The following is a 19,405-nucleotide window of genomic DNA, read 5'->3' on the forward strand; positions in this document are numbered from 1 at the left end:
AATTCTTCCCTCGAACAAGAGACCACCTTGCATCTCCTCAAATGACTTCATCCATCCGTCTAACTCTTATAGACGGAGATCAACCACAAATCATACCACGACTACTTTATCTTTATTTGACATAGCTAAGTTAATGTAGTTATTGTCAGTTATAAATTAATGACCATCCGATGTGAGAGTTTGATCGCATTTGTAATAAACTTAGCTTCGTATTTTTTTAAAAAAAAAATATGTGATGTTAAAACAAATAAAATTATAATTTAAACCAGAAAAGTTTTTTTTTTTTCCATAAAATTTGCCAAAACATTGATAATCCAAGGTTAAATAGATAATACAAAACTAAAATAAATTGCATATATCTTAGTTAATTAAATAAATTAGATTTGAAATATTGTGTTTGTTTGGTCAAGTTGATACAACTTGTTTGTCACTAAGGTACAAAAGAAAATTGATTTTCCTATTTCATAATAAAATAATCGTTTTTTAATATTAAAAATGAGATTTAGAACTTAAAAGTAAAATATGATAATTACGAAAGACAACGTAGATTCTAATTTTCATTTCAAATCATCAAAAATTCTTAAAAACTTATAGAAATTAAAAATAAAATACCGTTATCTCGTTTATTTTATTGAATGCAAAGAATATGAACATAATCCAGAATGTTCTAACGTTTTTTTTTTCTTTTAAAATTACCCGAAGATGATTAATATTTTTTTATAATATATAATTTAGTCAAAAAGAAAACATAAATGGAATTTGCAAGTGGGAATTATTTTTCTTTTCATGGACAATAAAGTTGAAGTATAATTTGGGAAAATAAATAAATAAAAGGAATGGAAGTATGAATCCGATCATCATCGATCCATCCATAGGTTGAAAGGGAAGAGGGACCCAATCTGGACCCGCCACGTGTCATTTTCACATCCTCCACACGTGCGGACCCCCTCCCACTTGCCACTTGGGATCCCCCATAAACGGAAATTTATGTTTTCAACTTCATCCCTCACCTTTTCCCTTTTTACATACTTCAACTCTATTTTTTTTCCCTTCAATTTATGTTGAATTTTTTTAAAAATTTACAAAATTTGGATATTGCATATACTAGAGTCACAAAAATTGACCATTTCAAATATTAGGTGGTGTAATTAAAACAAACATTGTAAAAGTCAAAGTGTCACATATGTAATTCAAACCAAAACTAATCATTTGTCAACCATGAGAAACTTCCATCCATTCCAATTTTTGATCTAATGACCCTTAGTGAGTAATAATTAGCTTCTTAATTATACGACATTACATAAATTTCTTGTTCGTGAACCACAAGTATCATAAAGATTGTAATTAAATACCATATATCAACTTATAATGACAATAATCAATGTAAAATACATAATAAATAGAGCATATATATATATATATATTATTTTAATTTCACATATAAACAGCATTCTCCAAATTCAATTATTTCAAGGATTACATTGTGTCTTCATCACCACTTCTAAGGAGCATAAAAAAAAAAAAAGAAGAAGAAGCCACTATTTACAACTTCAACCCAAAACTTAGTATAATTTTCACTATAACCCCAACCTATTTATATAATTATTCAAACCTACCAAACTTATTTTTTCCTTTTAGTCCTCTAAAGTTCAACATTTTTTCACATTTGCCCTATTATTTTTTTATTATTGTTTTCCTTACCCCACATCTATGCTTCTTCTATGTACAAAGCTAATTAAAAAGTAAGACCTCCAACACCGGCCTCTTTTACAAAGCTCAAGGCATTGGAGGAAAAGGAGCAACGTGGAAAATTACATTACATTTTCAAGGGGAGGGGGGGGGGGGGGGGGGGGGGGGGTTTCCTTGTGATAATTAAGTGAAAATGCAAGTACTAATATTCTAAAACTAGACCTCCCATTGGAGCTCGATGCGGTATCCCCTTCCTCCGTTTCGCCGTCCTGTAATTGACCGATGTTGGGGGCGGTGTCGATGGACTAAAGCTTTGAACTTTATTGCTATTGTTGTTGCTGTTGTTGCTCTTGCTTCGTTTATGGTTGCTACTGCTGCTATAAGAATCCTCCGAGTCGGATGCAGCCATTGCAACTCTCTTCTTCTGGAAACTCCTTGAGGTTCCGACAATCTGTGGGATTGAAATCGAACGATCTAAAATTAGTTAACAGTTAAAAACGGTTGAGGATTGACAAATGGGAACGTGTTAGATAAGATCTTCTGTTTTTCTTCTGTTTTTCTCTGACTTGTTTGGTTTCCGAGAAAGTTGAGTAAAAGGAAAAAGGAAATTCGAAGTCTTGTTATTAATGGTGACAATCCACGAACCCACTCTATGAAAAGCAAGTGGAAGAAAAAGAAGAAGAAGAAAAAAAAAAGTCTAATTCCACTCGTTTGAATTTCAACCAATCAAACACATTGATGACACGAATTCCCATTTGGAACTTTCCTTCATTTTCCCACCCATTTTCTCGGCAACCAAACAGACGAAAAGGAAACAGAATTTCAAATGGGGTTTTCTTCCAAATTTTCTAGAATTGTACCTTGCAACCAAGAGAGCAAAATCGGAAGGAATCGAGGAGACTGCGTTCACAAACTTCACAAGTATTGGTAACGCCTTTGCCGGGCCGAGGCTGAGGTCTTTCGTTCAAGAACACGACTCTAGCGCTGTTGATAATGTAAGTTTGGACACCAGAAATGTCCAGAACTTTTTGAATCTCGGAAACTCTGATCACATCATGGTAAGAAGACCTGCGAATCTGTGAGGAATAAAAAGGAATTTTGATTAGAAGAAAAGGGGTTTGAATTTAGACGAAAAAGAAAAGGGGAAAGGGAATTTTTTTAAGACCTGAATTGCACGATGGTCTTTGTGAAAGTTGAGGCAAAGAGAACAGAGAGCGCCGTTCATACAATCTAAACAGTACATATTGCATTCGCTTTTGTGAGAATCGATGTGATGTTTGCATTGAACGAAGAAGCTTTCTCTTAGTAGAGGTTTTAGCCATGGCGGCCATCGATTGTCTTCATCGTCAGGACCCTATAGAGAAAGAATAAATCAAGAGCAATGTCAAAAACATAAACGAAAACAATCGAGAGATCAAAAAACAAAGAAGCAAAATCCGAGTGAAAAATACAGTCGAAAATCAATACCCAGATAGGGAAAATCATGCTGAAAGCCAAAAGGAAAAACAGAATGTGGGAAAGTCAAAGGAGAAAATCAAAACCCAGATGATAAAATCAAAAAAATAAGCAATACTCAAGTGAAAAGTTGGTAGAACAAGCAAAACCCAGATGAAAAAACAGAAGAAAATGAATACCCAGATGGGAAAATCGAACTTAAATCCAAACCCAAACGAAAGAAACAGAGAATGTCGGAAAGTCAAATCAGGAAAACCGAAACCCAGATGAGAAAATCACAAAATAAGCAATACTCAAATGAAAAACTGGAAGAATAAGGCAAACCCAGATGAGTAAATAGCAAAATAAGCAATACCCAAGTGAAAAATTAAATGAATAACCAAAACCAAAATGAGGAAACAGAAGAAAAACCAATACCCTGATGAGAAAACCAAACTTATCAGCAACCCCAGAGAAAAAAAATAGAGAAACAGTGAACGAAAAACAGAATGCGGGAAACTGAACATAAAAAACTCAAAACCCAGATAAGAAAATCTGAAATTAAGCAATAGTCAAAATTAAAATCGCAAAAAGAACAAAACCCAGAAGATAAAAACAAAGAAAAATCAATACCAGAATGGAAAAAACAGAATGCGGGAAAGTGAAACAGTAAAATAAAAATGACTAAAAAAGCGCAATACCATGATTCTTCTGCTCTTGGGCTTGATTTCACGAACAGTAGTATCGTGATTTTCGATCGCCAGCTTGAAAATCAATCAAAAACAACAAACGAAAAACACAGTCTAATCACAGCAATCCAAAACAAGAAACAGAGACAGAGAGAGTAAATTCCCTGGTTGTAGAGAGAGAAAAAAGAGGGGGGAGAGAGAGAGAGAGAGAGAGAGAGAGAGAGAGAAGTGATTAATCTTTCAGAAGAGTGGAGGCGATGAGGGAGAGAATGGGTTCTTGTAGAGAGTGGTAGATGGCGTTAGAGAGAGAAAGAAGAGAGAGAGAGAGATGGAGGTCGTTCTTATCCGCACAATGTCGACATACGAACGAAGCTCCAAAGCAAAAACGGAAGGAAAGTCCGAAGCCGAACCTGAGAAGTGATGCGTTGGGTTCAAGGAACCTCACGCCTTTGCTTTCGTTTTCAAGGTCTTCGGTCTTCCCCTTTGCTTTGGTTTTATCGTAATTTCACCCCTTTTTTATTTTATTTTATTTTATTTTATTTCATTTTTAAAAAAATATGCTCTATTCTTTTGTCATCTTTTTTTTTTATTTATATATATATATATATATATATTAATAATGGTGATTATCATAATATTTTATTTTTATTTTTATTTTATTTTTCCAACACATTGTTTTTGGGCCTTAGGGCACACCATTTCTCTATCAACCTTTACTTTTAAATAATTACATATTATTTTATTTCAAAACTCATCATCCATGGTAATTTACAAATTTCTTAGAGAATGCAAACAAAATTTCAATGAAATTTAACTATGCTTTTTTTTTCTTTTAGGGTTTAGGGTTTGACTTTCATGTTAAAAATAAAAATAAAAATATCATTTTAGTTTTTACATTTCGTAGGTTGTTAGATTTTAGTATTTATACTCTCAATCTAATTTAAGCTTACGAGTGATTGGAAATTGAGTAGGTAATCGAACTATTATTATGAATAGCTTTAAAAAATCATAATTAAAGTAATAGAACCATTAAATTGTCAAAAGATTTTGTTAGTGTCATTACTTTTGTGAACTTGATTTGTTAGAATTGTTGTGTTTTGTTGGGTGGATTATTACCCTAGTTGTATCGGTACAGGTAGTGTCTTTTGTTTGGTGTTCGCATGCTGAGAATAAGATTGACACATCTTTGACTAGTTCTACAATGTTTCATAGTAATTGGGAGGGTCATTTTTCTTCATATATTCTTCTTCCGACCTTGTTGATGTTATCGAGGTTTCTCATTTACCCCTCGTTTGGTTTATCTCTTCTCTCTTGGAATAGGCTCGTAATCTTGCTAGTTTCTTCAATGAAGGTCTTTTTCCAAAAAGAAAAGAAAAACCAAAAGAAGAATCCTTTGCTAATTAAAATTAGGAGTTTCATAACTTGGAATTCGTCAAGCTTTAGTCTATATATTTTGAATTGTTCAAACTTAATTATCATGTTCTCAATAAATCTTAAATTTAGTTTTAATGACAAAACTGCTAGAAATAGTTTCAAATGTAGCAAAATAACATAGTGTACACGTGATAGATAGTGATAGAAACTAATAGACAATTATTAGTGTATAGATGATAGTCTTTCAGTTTAAATCGTTGATAGACAATGGTATTTTGCTATATTTGTAAATAAATATTATAGATAACAATTTTTTTAAAAATAAAAGACGAACAACAACAAACTAACATTTGAGACTAAATTTAGAATTTATTAACCGTACAAAAATACAATAAAAAAAATACATGAACTAAAATTAAACAAACTTCCAAACAAAAACTAAATGGATATTTTTAACCTTAAAAATTATTTGAACTAAACAAATTTGCAACTCTAGACTTAAGACTTGATAATCCAAATTATTTCTTAACCTAAACCTAACTTAACCCATAAATACTTTTACTAAAAAAAATCTAAATTATAACTTAGGTATTTGAACAACTAATTTCTTTTAATAAGAAAATGTTGAATCAATATAAACAAAATGCATTAAATATTATAAAATAACATTAACCACATAAACTTAATATAGACATAATTTTAAGAATGACAACTTTAATTGAGCTACCTAATTAAACCAAATATATAACACATGTTGTAGGCTAAAGGCTTGGGCAAATTTATATAAAGTTTGGTACAAATTTCATATCATGTTTGGATTTTGTTTATTTTAGCAAATGCCTAATGGAATAAAAAAAAAAAAAATTCCATTGACAAGCTAGCAATTTTTTTTTTCTCATTTCAATAATTGACCAATTGAGTTGGTATAATTTAATTTATATGTAATTATTGTGATTAATTAAATAGTCTTAGAATGCTAATGGCCTGTTAGGGAGGATTTTTCTTTTTTTACTATATTTATTTTAATCTAATATTTCAAAAGTGAATTTTTTTACTTAATTAAGACTCAATTTGGAATTGAGGTAATTTTTAGAATATAATTGATGGCAACAATTGTTTTTAGAGAGTGAATAGAAGAAAAGAACTTAGTTAATTAAGTGATTTTGATAAATTAATATTAAATTGAGGTACAATATTAGATTTTAGAGTAATTGATGGCAACAATTGATGTAGTTTGTAGTTTGTAGTTTAGTTATATATAACAAAGTAGTTTATTGTTTCAATTATTTTCATATTCATAACAAACTTATAATTTATTTATTATAATTTTATATAATTAATTTGAATTTCAACCAAAATTTCATATTATTAAAATATAATTAGCATATGCCTTTACAAGTTAACATGATTTTAACTAATCAAGGGTTCAAAACGTTTTAATAAGCTTTGGCTTAGTTTAAAATTGTATATTAAAATTCAAAATAATATTAATTAAGAGAAATCTTTTAGAATGTAACAATTAGTGTTGCTTTTAAATCATGATTTTATTCATAAAATATTAGTCTTAGTGCATATATATATATATATATATAGTTTAATTTTTGTGGTGGATGAATGAATATTTTGAAGACTATATATTACTTAGTGCTCAACCCTCTATTTAACTATATCAAATTACAAAAATGATCGAGTAGTTTTAGTCCACTTTTTTTTTTTTTTTTTAAATTGTAATTTGAATATAATAATTTCCACTATTCTCACATTATTATTGGAATGTATTCTAAATGGGTATTGGGAAATGAATCTAATTCTCTCATCACCATGATTTCTAAAGAATAAAGTTCTTATACATTTTGTAGTAAAGCTTTGATGATGATTCATTATTGTTATTATTATATATATTTTTTGTATTTAATAATAATATGGTTTTAAAATGTCAAATTTTAGTTTTGTTAATATGTAAATCCTAAAATGTTAGTCCTCAAGTTTTTTTTTTTTTTTTTTGATCTTTCAAGACTATTATTTAAGTTATTTCACTTTTGCCTATATAAAAACATATATATTAAAAAAGTTAATTTATTTTGGTTAAATTTAAGAAAAAAATACTCTCGAATTTCGATAAATTCTTAAACGTTTTATAAATTTTTAGAGGTATCAATGTAAGCTTTTTTCGAGTTGACAAAAAAGATTCACCTTTCTATTTAATTGAAAAATCGTAAGTTGAACGTTTGACTTTTTCAACGTAATTTTAGATAGCAGAGGAAAAATGAAGGAAAGAAAAAAAATAAAAGAAGAAGAAGACATCAAACTTAAGAGAGGTTTATGAATTCAGTGACAAACCCTAAAATAGGGAACAATAATTAGGCATCATAATATTTAATTTAAAGGGAAAAAATTTCATTTAATTGTTATAAAATAGGAGGGAATAATTGGGAATTGTTATATTAAATTAGGGGAAAAAACATAATCCCCTAATTTTAACTTTTGTTTATTATTGGAATTATATATTAATATATTATTTCAATGCTTCATCTTCCCTAATCTTCTGAATTTGTGACACAAAGGAACAATATCTTTTCATATTAAAAAATCACTACAAGACAAACCTTAATGTTATCTTATTCTCTCTATTAAGAAAAATATATTATGGATAAGCTTAAGAATGCATCATCCATTGGACTTCATTATTGAAGGTTTATGAATTAAGTATATGAAGGTTTTTTATACACTTAAATTGAATTAATGAAACATGAGATATGTATTTATGCATTTATATAATCAATCCTCTTTTTTACCATTATTTAGGACGAACCAAAATATTTATCAACAATTTTATCATTTAAAAAGATTGAAAATTTCAAAAACCATATATTGTTTTTAATTATTGTATAATATTCAAAATGTCATTCTTTTTCGTAGGCATGCCATAATATTTCTATAAACATTTCTACATTTCATGACACCGATATCGACATAAAGGACGATAAATTCATAACTTTCTTTGTATCGTAAAAAAAATTTCATGAAACGTAAAAGATTTATTTATAATTGATTCATATAGAATGTTTTAACTACAATTTTCTTTTACAATTATCAATTGATATCAACAACGTTTTATCGATATTTCTATCGAGAAATATCATTAGAGTAACGAGATTTCAACAATCAAGATTATAGGTCTCTTATGTACAATTTCCTCAAGATTATAGTAATAATTTCAAATTTAATTTGCAGTATTATTGATACTTTACACTAGTGTAAGACATCAATTATTACAAGATTTCATATAGTAATTAGAGCATAAAATAGTAGGCAGCTTGTGGATTTAATTAAAGAACCAAAGTTTTGAATTATGAGAGTGGAATTGTTTATTAAAAAAGAAAAATTTCATGTCATGTTCTATAAAGTTTGTTTTTCTTTTGGAGTTGACTAATTAAACACAAGATGAAACCTTGGTTTAGTATTTCACTCATTTTTAATTATGTTTTCAGGTGGGGGGGGGGGGGGGGGGCAATATTTATTTTAAAAAACCTTTCAATTATTATATCTATATTAAATTATATTGTTTATATATATTTCTCAAAAAAATAAAAAGAGAAGGGAAAAAAAAAAACTATATAATGTATGAAAAGTCAATGGCTGTCTCTCTCTATCTTAATATTTCAGGTATAGTAATGAATAATATATACCACAGACATAAATATTAATTATAAAAATGGATATTTAAGGAAGAAAATGGAAAAATAAAAGAATATATTATAATAATTATGGTGGATGTTGAAATTCATTATCTATTGTATCTTTCAACTTGCAAACTCTCAACAAAATATCTATACAAATAATTCACTTAACACTCATTAGCTCTAAGTGTTTTTATGTTGAAATTAATTGGTTGATAGGGAAAAAGAAATTTTGAATTCTTTATTTGCATAATTATGCCTAATTCCTATCAAATTTATTATACTATATATTTTCACTATATAGGCAAAATTTAAGTAAAAAAACTATTTTTATATAAAAAAATATTTCGATTATTTTTTAAAAAAATTTTAAAAGTGAAAATAAAAAATAGTTAGAATTAAAAATTACGAGAATGTTATAATTTAGTTGTTTAACGATTTTAAAAGTTTGAATATAGTTGTTGTGATTTGAGGTTTGATATTATTTTTTTTCTATTTATATTTTTTTACTATAAATATATTTTTATATTTTTATTAAATCATAAAAATTAAATTCTAAAATATTTCTTAACAAATATAACATGAAAATATATTAAATAAATTGTGAGGAAGAAAGTTGTAAATTAAAAAAAAAAAAAAAAAGTGAAAGGATAATTAAATTAAATATTGGTTTGATGAAATAAAATAAAGAAAAGGAAAGTGTTATAGAAGAGTTCACTAAGTCAATATCTAGAAGAGAAGAGTGTGTAATGATGGTTGTGCAATTTTGACCTATTGTGCTATTTATTGCAATATTTAGTTTGTGGTCTATTTTTACTAAAAATTTTATTTCTTTTTCTTTAAATTTGATATTTTTGTTATAATTTTGAATATAGATAGAAATGGGTTTTTTTATTAAAAAAAAAATAGAAAAACTATTTAATTTTTTTTTTGGTTGGGAAACATAAATTGAATTGACTTTAAGTCTTTTTTTTAAAAAAAAAATTACTAGAAGTGAATTGAAAAGAGTTACTTATATCCACAATAATGTATGAAGTCTTGAATAATATGAATTAAAATAGGTAAATTCTTGGAAAATGAATATCTTAATCCTAGATTTTGGGTTTAATTTCGATTTAATTAGTCTAATGTGTTTCAAAATATTATTCTTAAAAGGATCGAAGATTGATATGAATATTTAGTAAAAAATTGTAACGTTTTAAGTCTAGGATATTCAAAATACAAATTCGACATGGATCATTATTTCAAGATCATGTGAAATTTTCAACTGGTGTTAGATTGTTTTAAGCCAAAACATGCTTAACTTTGAAGTTCTTATTATTAAACTACTAAATAGAAAAGAGCACCTTATTGAAATAAATAATGACTTTTAAGTCTTTCTCAACTATACTTTCATATTTTCGTGATTCATTTCATTCAAAAGTAATATTAGTTCATTCATGTCTCCTTCTTATACTCAAGACGTTAAAAAAAAATTATGGCCAAAAGTGTACAATTTGAACGCTAGGGACCAAATTAAAACAAAACTCAAAATTTAAGGGATAAAATTGTAACACATTTTGAAACTTAAGAGCTAAATTAAAAACCAAACTCAAAACTTAGGGGGTGTTTAAAACAATAATTATCCGAAACTATAGCAAACACCCCTTGCTTTAGTAAATACTATTTTGCAACCCCATTTGCTACGGTATTTACTATTTGCTACAGTTTCGCCATTTTACATACACTATTTTTTATTCTTTGTTACAATGTTTACTATTTTATTCTGTAATCCAACCATGATAATCTCGGACTATAATAATCAAAATCTTGATTAAAACGCTCTCTCAAAGACGAGACGTGCAAACGTTATAAAACCAAATTTATAGGAAAGAAAAAGGAAAGGGAAGGGAAATGAGTTAAAAAGAAAGAGAGAGAGAGAGAGAGAGAGAGTGTGTGAGTCAAAGGGGTTGAAATGGTTTGAATTGAAAGACAACGGCCATAGCACACCGCCCTTGACCTCTTAACTCCCACTTTGTTTTCTTTCACTTTGTTGCATTTTCCACACTCTTTTCCTTTCATTTGGGTCCACCACTTTCACCATTTTCCTTTTCCCCTTTTTCTCCCATCCCCTCATCTCCTCATCCCCTTTTATCTTATATATTCCCGAGATCTCTCCCATTCGGTATTTTTCAACTACGGTATCATACCTTCTCAAACTCTTGTTTATTAACATAATTCATCGTAAATAAATCAGTTGAATTATGTTCGTTCTAGTTAATACGAGTACTCTTAAGTCAATATACAAGTTTAAATATAAGTCCACTTAAGTACAAATTTCGAACGCTCATAATTGATATCATGCGTAAAGAGACATATTCATATTTATTACGTTTTTTTATTTTAAAAATAATCACGCATCGCAAAATTTCAAATTTAAAACGTATTTTCTTTAATAAGACCCAAAATGTTGTTTTGAAAATATTTAAAGTCCATTTGAATTGTCTATCTCTCTCAGTTGCTTATAGAAAGTAAATTTTTATTAAATTTATTAATATTTCTATACTCTAAACTTATACTTAAAACAAACGTAGAAAATGTCACGCCCTAAACTTAATATTATTATATCAACTTATATTGTTTGTGTGAAAAACATGAGCTTCATGAAAAACATGTTTTATAACCTTAATTAAAACAAACATTATCTTTTATTAACTAAAGTATAAAACAAAATTTAATTAGAAAGATACAAATAAAATTGTCCCAACACATTCTAAAGTATCATTGTACAATTCCAAAAGTGATCAAACTTTTATTTATTTAGTTTCACTTTTTCAAGATTACAATCTTTTTTTTTTTTTTTTTTACGTATGAAACTTATCTCTTTGATCAAATCTTTTCATCCCTATGTATAGTTGTTATGTTATATGGTAATGTTCTCTGTTCATGTAAAAAGTTATTTTTCCTTTTAAAGTAGTTTTTAATTTGTTTGAAAAATAAATAAATTGATTATAATAAACACTGACGTTATACTTCATATGTATTTGATACAACTAAACTATAGTATAAAGTTAATCTTTATGCACTTACTTCATATGAATTCATCTTCGTAATGGAAAATAAATAAATTGAAGTCTTGTAATTTGGATTTTATTTTATACTTTCTTACCAAAATTAAATGGATTCAAAAAATTATTTTTGGGTTTTAGGATTCAAATGGTAAAAATTTTGAAAACGTGATCATTTTTTTATTTGTTTTATCACTTGTTTATAATTTTGTTCTTTTCAAATCATTAACTAAATGCACTCTAAAATATTATTTCTTATTATTTTAAAATTTTCTCGATTATTAAAATTTATATTCCTTTCATCTTCGTATAATTCTCATTTTTTTTTAAAGAAATATTTGAATTCAATAAAGATTAAAAAAGGTTGTTTATTTGTGAAAGACAAATTGTATTATACAACACCGTCTCGTATTGTCGAATGGATCGATTATGTATTAACTTGAATATTCTCGAACCAATTTTTTGTTTTATAAAAGAAGGTTTTCAAAAACTTAGTTTGTGTATTGAAAATTAAATAAGAGTGAAAAAGTAGATAAAAGGAGAGAAAAAAAACTCATAAGCAGAAGTAATATAGATGATATTCTATAAGCTAAAATTTTCAAAAGTCAAATATCATTAAAATTGATTTAAGTTTATTTATTATTTTGCAAAGGGTAATTAAGTTATCAAGGGATATTCATTTATAGATTGAAATTGCAAGAATCTTCTAAGAACAAAAAAGAAGAAAAAAAAATACATATTTTTGTCAAATCTAATTAATTATAAATAAACATCTCAACACATGAAATGCTTCTTAATCACTCATATATATATATATACACACACACACACACATTATAATTAAAGGGTTTTTTTTTTTCAATTTTCTAAAATCATATCCATATATTAAAATTATGTAAAAGGAATAAAATAACACTTGGGAATTTGTTTAAAGAAATTATTTATTATAATCAACAATATGAATCATTAAACCATGTAAATTATGTGTTTATATTTTAACAAAAATGTGATTTATTTGAAAGTCAAAGTGACACATGAATTTACTTTTAGTACTTTCATCAAGAAATTAGAATCTTATAAAATAATGGATAGATTCTGTCCCAAACAAACCCTTTCTTTGTTTGTTTGTTTGTTTGTGGTTTATGTAATTTTTTTATGTTTTTAATTCAAACAGTTAAAAAGAACATGTTTTTATTATAAATAAATTTTAAAAATAATTAAAATCAATTTTTATTTTTTACTTTTTGAAAAATTCAAAATTAAATTAATTTAGAGTAGTTAAATAAACATTTGAAATTATTAAGATCAATCTTGTTGTGTTCCAAATCATTCAGAATTAAACAAATACTTTTAAATTATTCAAAATAAATAATTAATATTTAATTTTATACTTTTAAATACAATTTTCATATCTTAAAAAATGTAACACCCTGAGTTTAGTAGAAAGTTATGAATGAATCAATATCACATCTGAATAAGAAAAATCCAGCGACGGACATAAAAGAGAGGGTTAAGATCAAAAACTTTAAAGAATTGAAGTTACTATTTCCTATACAGACAAAGTGTACATTTTCTGACCATAAAAAACATAGAGTTAAACATACTTAGTTTAGTTTAGGACAATTCAATATTGGATGATTTCATCGGAAATTGAATTCCATCGAGTTTGGTCGAGATAATGATGAGAGGGAAAAAGAAAAGAAGATAAAACTAAAAGTGGGGATTTTAGAGAAAAGACAAAAAGGATTGTGGGAAGAAGCAAGTTGGGTAGGGAGAGGATTAGAATGGCTTTTAGGAGGGCCAAGAGGACAAAACAAGTTGTCCCCAAAGACCCAAACTTTAATTAATTTTTCTTTCTAATCTCTAATTTCATTGTCAAAAGGGGTACTTCTAAGTTTACTTCACAACCACAATCACTTCTTTTAAATCCTATGGGATTGTGACAATCTCGGGTGTGAGATATTTCCTTTTATGTTTTCGATAAAATTATAACTAATACTTTACCTTCTTTTCTTTCTTTCTCCTAACTTATAATCGTAATTTAGTTCCATCATATTTGATATGATTTTTTTTTATGTAAAAGGTTCGATCATTCATCTTTACAACTATTGTATCAAAAAAAAAGTTATAATATTACTAATTCGAATTAAAAAGTTTCTAATCTTTAAAAATATTAGGGTTTGTATCTAATAAAATTAATTTAGCAATAAGTACACTTCTCTAGGTTTTTGACTTGGAGAGATTTTTTTTTAATTCCCCTTTAAATTTAATTATCTTTTTTTTTTTTTCTGTTTTGGAGATTATTGTTACCTATGAGTTCGAGGATATAAATTTGAGTTTGGAACATTCTAGAAGTCCCCCAAAACATCATTTGGGAATTTGGATGGATAGAGACACTTATATTTACCTATAATTTAAAAAAGAAAAAAAAATTTGGTGTCGATGTATTAAATTAGGATATATTTGATGAGTGCATAAAATTAGACCATTTGTACAATATATGTGATTGCTTCTTTATATTTTTTGGAATATTAGTAAACACATCAACAAATAAACTATGACGTGTGAAATAATGTATATATATTTACATTTTTTTAGTATATTAAAAATCTATTAAAAACGTAAAATCTCATTTTATAAATATCTAAAAATGGGTAGGATTTGATTTTAAAAGTTACGTGAATGAACGTGGATGAAATGAGATAGACATTAAAATCCAATTCTAACTCTCTATATATTTAGATGAAATGAGATAGACATTAAAAGAAACCGTTATCTCGGGGAAGATAATAATTTTAGAAGTCAATTTTTTTTAAAAAAAATCGACTTTATAAATATTGCTAATTCAAGATTAAAATATATATTTAGCCTAAAACTAGAAAGGAAAAAAAAAAGGTAAAAAATGATATGAAAATCTTTATCTTTTAATGGGAAAAGAGAGAGAAAATGTAAAGCAAAAACCTCAATTTTTAATTTGAACTTTTCTTTGTCTCTAATGACTTCCAAACTCTCTCTTTAAAAATTAGGTTTTTTTACTTTGGGATTGTGATGAGATTGGAAATGGAAAAATGACATCAAAAGAGAAAGCTTTGATAATGAAAAAGAAAATTGGGTTTTGAGATATTGGAATAAGACTTTCTTTTAACACTTTTGCATTAAAATAGAAATTAAAAAAAAAATCGTTTTCATTCAATCAAATCAACCCATCCGTCGAAGAAAAATGACATGCAATAATCAGTAGGTGCACTCGAACATTTCTATAATGATAAAAAAATTATTTTAATCCATTTATTTTGAAATTTTATTGCGAAATTTAGTTCGAGGGATACATGTTAGATTTTTTTTTTCGAAATTTGCTAGTTAGATTTTTTTTTTCAAAATTTTCTAATACTTATTTTTATGTGTTTTAGCATCGGTAGTTTTATCGATTACTCTTTTGTTTAAATTACAAATTTTGAGACTTTATAAAATCATATGAATTCAATTTTAATTTTAAAACCATAGGAACTAAATGTTAACTTTCACCTAACTATAAGGATGAAATTTATAAATGATATATCTTTTTTTCACTCGGTATTTACAATTTTTTTTTATTATTAGTTTTAAGTTATTTTCAAGTATAGCAGATTGTCACTGATAAAAATTATCAACGTCTAACAATAATAGACCGTGATCTTGACATTTTTTATTTTCTTTTATTTTTTATTTTTTCATTTTCTTTTCCACAATCTCAATCAAATTCCAAAAAAATGTGGGATTTTGGACCCAATGAAGTTTTGGGCTTAATAACATATGAATGATGTTTATGTATTGGGCCCCCATTCAACACATTTTCTTTGTCTCAATAGCTAAAATACTATTTTTGTTTATTGATTTATTTCTAATTTATTCCCTAAAAAAATTAAATTTAATTTCATAATGTCAAAAACAATATTTCAATTTTCACACCCATCAATCATATATATTGTCTTCTCAATTTCTATTCTATCATTTTGATGAAAATCTCACTAATTGAGACATATCAACATATCAAAACAAATATTTCGAGTTATATTGAGAAAATTTTCAAACCCTAATTATCTTAGGAGAGGATGAATAATTCTAATTTTTCTTTACACCCATTATACAACAAAGGGTTAAAAAGACCACAAATTTATTGTCTAGAAATAGAAGGGAAAGGTATATGAGGTAGAAAATCAGAATGTTGTCTGTTTTAAGATATTGATTATCAAAGTGTAGGAAGATGATGAGTTGCTGCAGATACACACTTTGTTTTTATGTGTTTGTAAATTTTGCTTTGAAATTTTTTCAATCCCAACAAACAAAAACTTACCCTTTTCTTTTTCTTTCTTTTTAATCTTTTTCTCTTGGATTTGTTTCTTTCCTGTTGTCTTCACATTCATCTTCAAGGAATCGTACGGATAAATGAAAACGAAAGGGTTTGACAATAATTTATGTCAATACAATTTCGATCAAACTCAATCATTCATGGTTCGTTCGATCACCATTTTTCTTTTTTTTCTATTACTGATTTTTAATATTTTAAAAAATCTTTTTTTTTTCTTTGTAAGAACTGTGTTATCATACAAATTCTAGCTAAATATTACACAATCAAATCAAAACAAATGAACAATAAAACTATAGAATGTATAAGTCAAGTCGATGATTTAATATTATTTCTTCTCACCTACTTACAAAAACGTGTGGTGTTTAACTACATTTCAATTTTCCTCGATCAACCATAGGTAGATAGATATACTAATTAATATTACCTTGATCCTCCATCCTTGAATTAAAAATTTTTAACCTCTAAAGGATATATATTATGTTCCTCTAACTATATATCTCCGTTAACTTACTTTTGAGCACTTTTTCTATTTTCTTTTTATTTTGTTTTAGAAAAAGATACAGAGGGTCAATAAGTGCACCTTTTAACACCCTCATCATTTCCGATATATATTCAATGAAGCACAGGGACGATACATAGTTCAATACAAAAACAACTAGAGATAAAGCTCAATAGTAAAAGATCATTTTAGTCCTTTTAACTTTCATTAGCTATTCAATAGATTTCTAAAGTTAAAAAAAAAAAGTGTTGATAAAAAAAAAAAAAAGGTAATTTAGTGTGGAATAATTCTTTTGAATTAGAACCTAGGTTGAAGTAGCGGTAAAACGATCAATAATTAATTAGTACGTATATCGGTCCATCCGACTCACAATAGTTGTGTGCCTCGGTTTGCAAGGTCGAAGCGAGCATACTAACCCTTGTACAAACAAATCGTTTTGTTGTTTTTGTTTTGTTTTTAATTTCTTTTTTGAATTAAACTTATAACCCAAAGTTTTCTAAACTTAGATACAATAATATGCGATTTTAATTAACACAAAAACACTCCATAATTCACGTGAAATGTCTACAAATTAAATACATACTTAGTGGACAATTAGTAATTTGAAAAGAGAAAAAAAAGAAAAACAAAAAGATTTTGGAAGTTTTAAGGATACAGCTGAGTCAACAAAAACAAATATGAGAATATTAATTAATTAGTTAAATAGTTAATTTCATTGGTCCGAGATATAAGGGAGTTTGGTGAAGGAATGCAACAAACAAAACCACTGAGTCCGACTCCGACGACTCACAGTCCGATCCCTTTTTTACGCTCAATATTTTTATCCCTTCCATTCCCCCTTAATACGACGTAGTTTCTTCTTTTCTTCCCCCACCCAACCCACCCCCCCCCCCCCCCCTAATACGACGTAGTTTAATCTATCCTTACTTAAGATTCTGTTCTAAAATTTTGTACTTTTGGAAACAAAAGATGGTTACATAGTTTTTTTTTTTTTTTTGAATAAAAATAAACTAATGTACTAAATATATAAAAGAAAATTATAATAAATGATTATTTTTTTTCCTAAAATAAATTCAATTAGCTGTTCCCAACTAATAAAATATTGGATAGAATTTACATTAATAATTATGTTTATTGATTGACATAAAATTTATTTTGAGGGTAATTTAATTTATTCCTAAGATAAAAACTTATTATATATATATATATATATATATTAGAAAGTTATTATCATTTCAATGTCTCTAAATGACCAAAAATGAACAAACATTAAAACACTTTATCACAAAAGGACGCAAACAAAAATTTAAAAGGTTTTAGAGTAAATGATGCAATATTGCATAGGGCAAAGGGCTACAATGAAAATATTAAATTAAATTACTAATTTAAGACTTCCACTTTAATGAATTTGTCTATATTTGTTTTAGAATTATCACCCCTTTTTAATTCTTCCTTTTTGCTGAAATGAGAATATATATATATATATATATATATATATATATATATATATATATATATATATATATATATTTATGTAGTTCTTAGGTGGAATTTCTTATTTCAAATGTTTCGTCTCAATCGATAATTATTATTTAAATAATGGCATAATGTGTTAATTAAGATTTTCTAAAATTAATAGTATAGTCTTCTCGTTTACTTTTTTTTGCAAATTCTAGTTCGATTTCTTAAGCTTGAGTTTATAAAATTAAGAAACGTACAAAAAAGAAAGAAAAGGAAGTCATTTTCGTTCAACGTGTGATAATGGTCATGCCACGTGCTTCTTATTATTACATACATTATGTTTAGTCATGTTTGTTAAGTCTAATAAAAAAGGTACATAATGTTAACATTCAAGTAAATAGTAATAATTAATAAGATAATATCGATTAAACGTGTTTAAATCGACGGGACATAGGAACCCTATTAATTAAAAACACTTTAGGGAGCTACAAAAAGTCAACAAAAACTAGTAATTAAAATCTCCATTTTTTTTTATATCTTTAGGACACACAAACACACTTCATAGTAAAACAAGAGAAAGAGTTGTGTAAAGTATAAGGGGAAGATAGAAATGATTGTTGTTAAGAAGTCACATCCTTCTCCCAAATAGGGAACAATCCAATCTTTTAGGTTTGTATACCATATTATTTAAAAAGATTGTACCCAGTAGAACCAAAAACTCTCTTCTATGACAAAATCAGTACAAAAAGAGTACACTGGACCATAGAAGAAAGCAAACTAAACATATAATTCAAGAAAAATGAGTTTGATTCGGTGATATTGACATTAGGTCTGTTTCATTATTCTTATGGTCTTTGAATTTTAGGTGTTATCATATATATATATATATATATATATATATATGTATGTATATATGTATGTATGTATGTATATGCATTAATAATAATGAATTTTAAGAGTGATTTAATATATTTTAAAAAGTAATTAATTTATGGAATAAAACGTTTAGTTAGGGAGAAAAAAAGATGAAAACGGCGACGTTGTAAATGAAGAAAGGAGAGAAATTAGAAGAAGGCGGAACGGTTAACCAAAGGGAATGAAGGAGGGTTAGTTAAAAACTAACTATAGTTAAAACGTCCCCACTAACATGTAGAAGCTTTATAAAGTTTGGGCTATGTGAAAAA

At 26.9% G+C, this 19,405-nt stretch overlaps 1 protein-coding gene across 1 annotated transcript; it reads right to left on the bottom strand.

Annotated features, from left to right (window-relative positions):
- Positions 1 to 1,384: 1,384 nt before the first annotated feature.
- On the bottom strand, positions 1,385 to 4,207 carry LOC103503124 (protein RGF1 INDUCIBLE TRANSCRIPTION FACTOR 1-like). Its single transcript, XM_008467281.3, has 4 exons — positions 3,825 to 4,207; positions 2,855 to 3,043; positions 2,550 to 2,765; positions 1,385 to 2,140 (listed from the first exon to the last, which is right to left on the bottom strand). Exons 1-4 carry the CDS (start codon positions 3,825 to 3,827, stop codon positions 1,892 to 1,894), a joined length of 657 nt encoding a protein of 218 aa, XP_008465503.1. The 5' UTR covers positions 3,828 to 4,207; the 3' UTR covers positions 1,385 to 1,891.
- Between the last annotated feature and the right edge of the window lie 15,198 nt (positions 4,208 to 19,405).

This window comes from Cucumis melo, chromosome 6 (assembly GCF_025177605.1).
Source record: "Cucumis melo cultivar AY chromosome 6, USDA_Cmelo_AY_1.0, whole genome shotgun sequence".
NCBI classification, from domain to species: Eukaryota; Viridiplantae; Streptophyta; class Magnoliopsida; order Cucurbitales; family Cucurbitaceae; genus Cucumis; species Cucumis melo.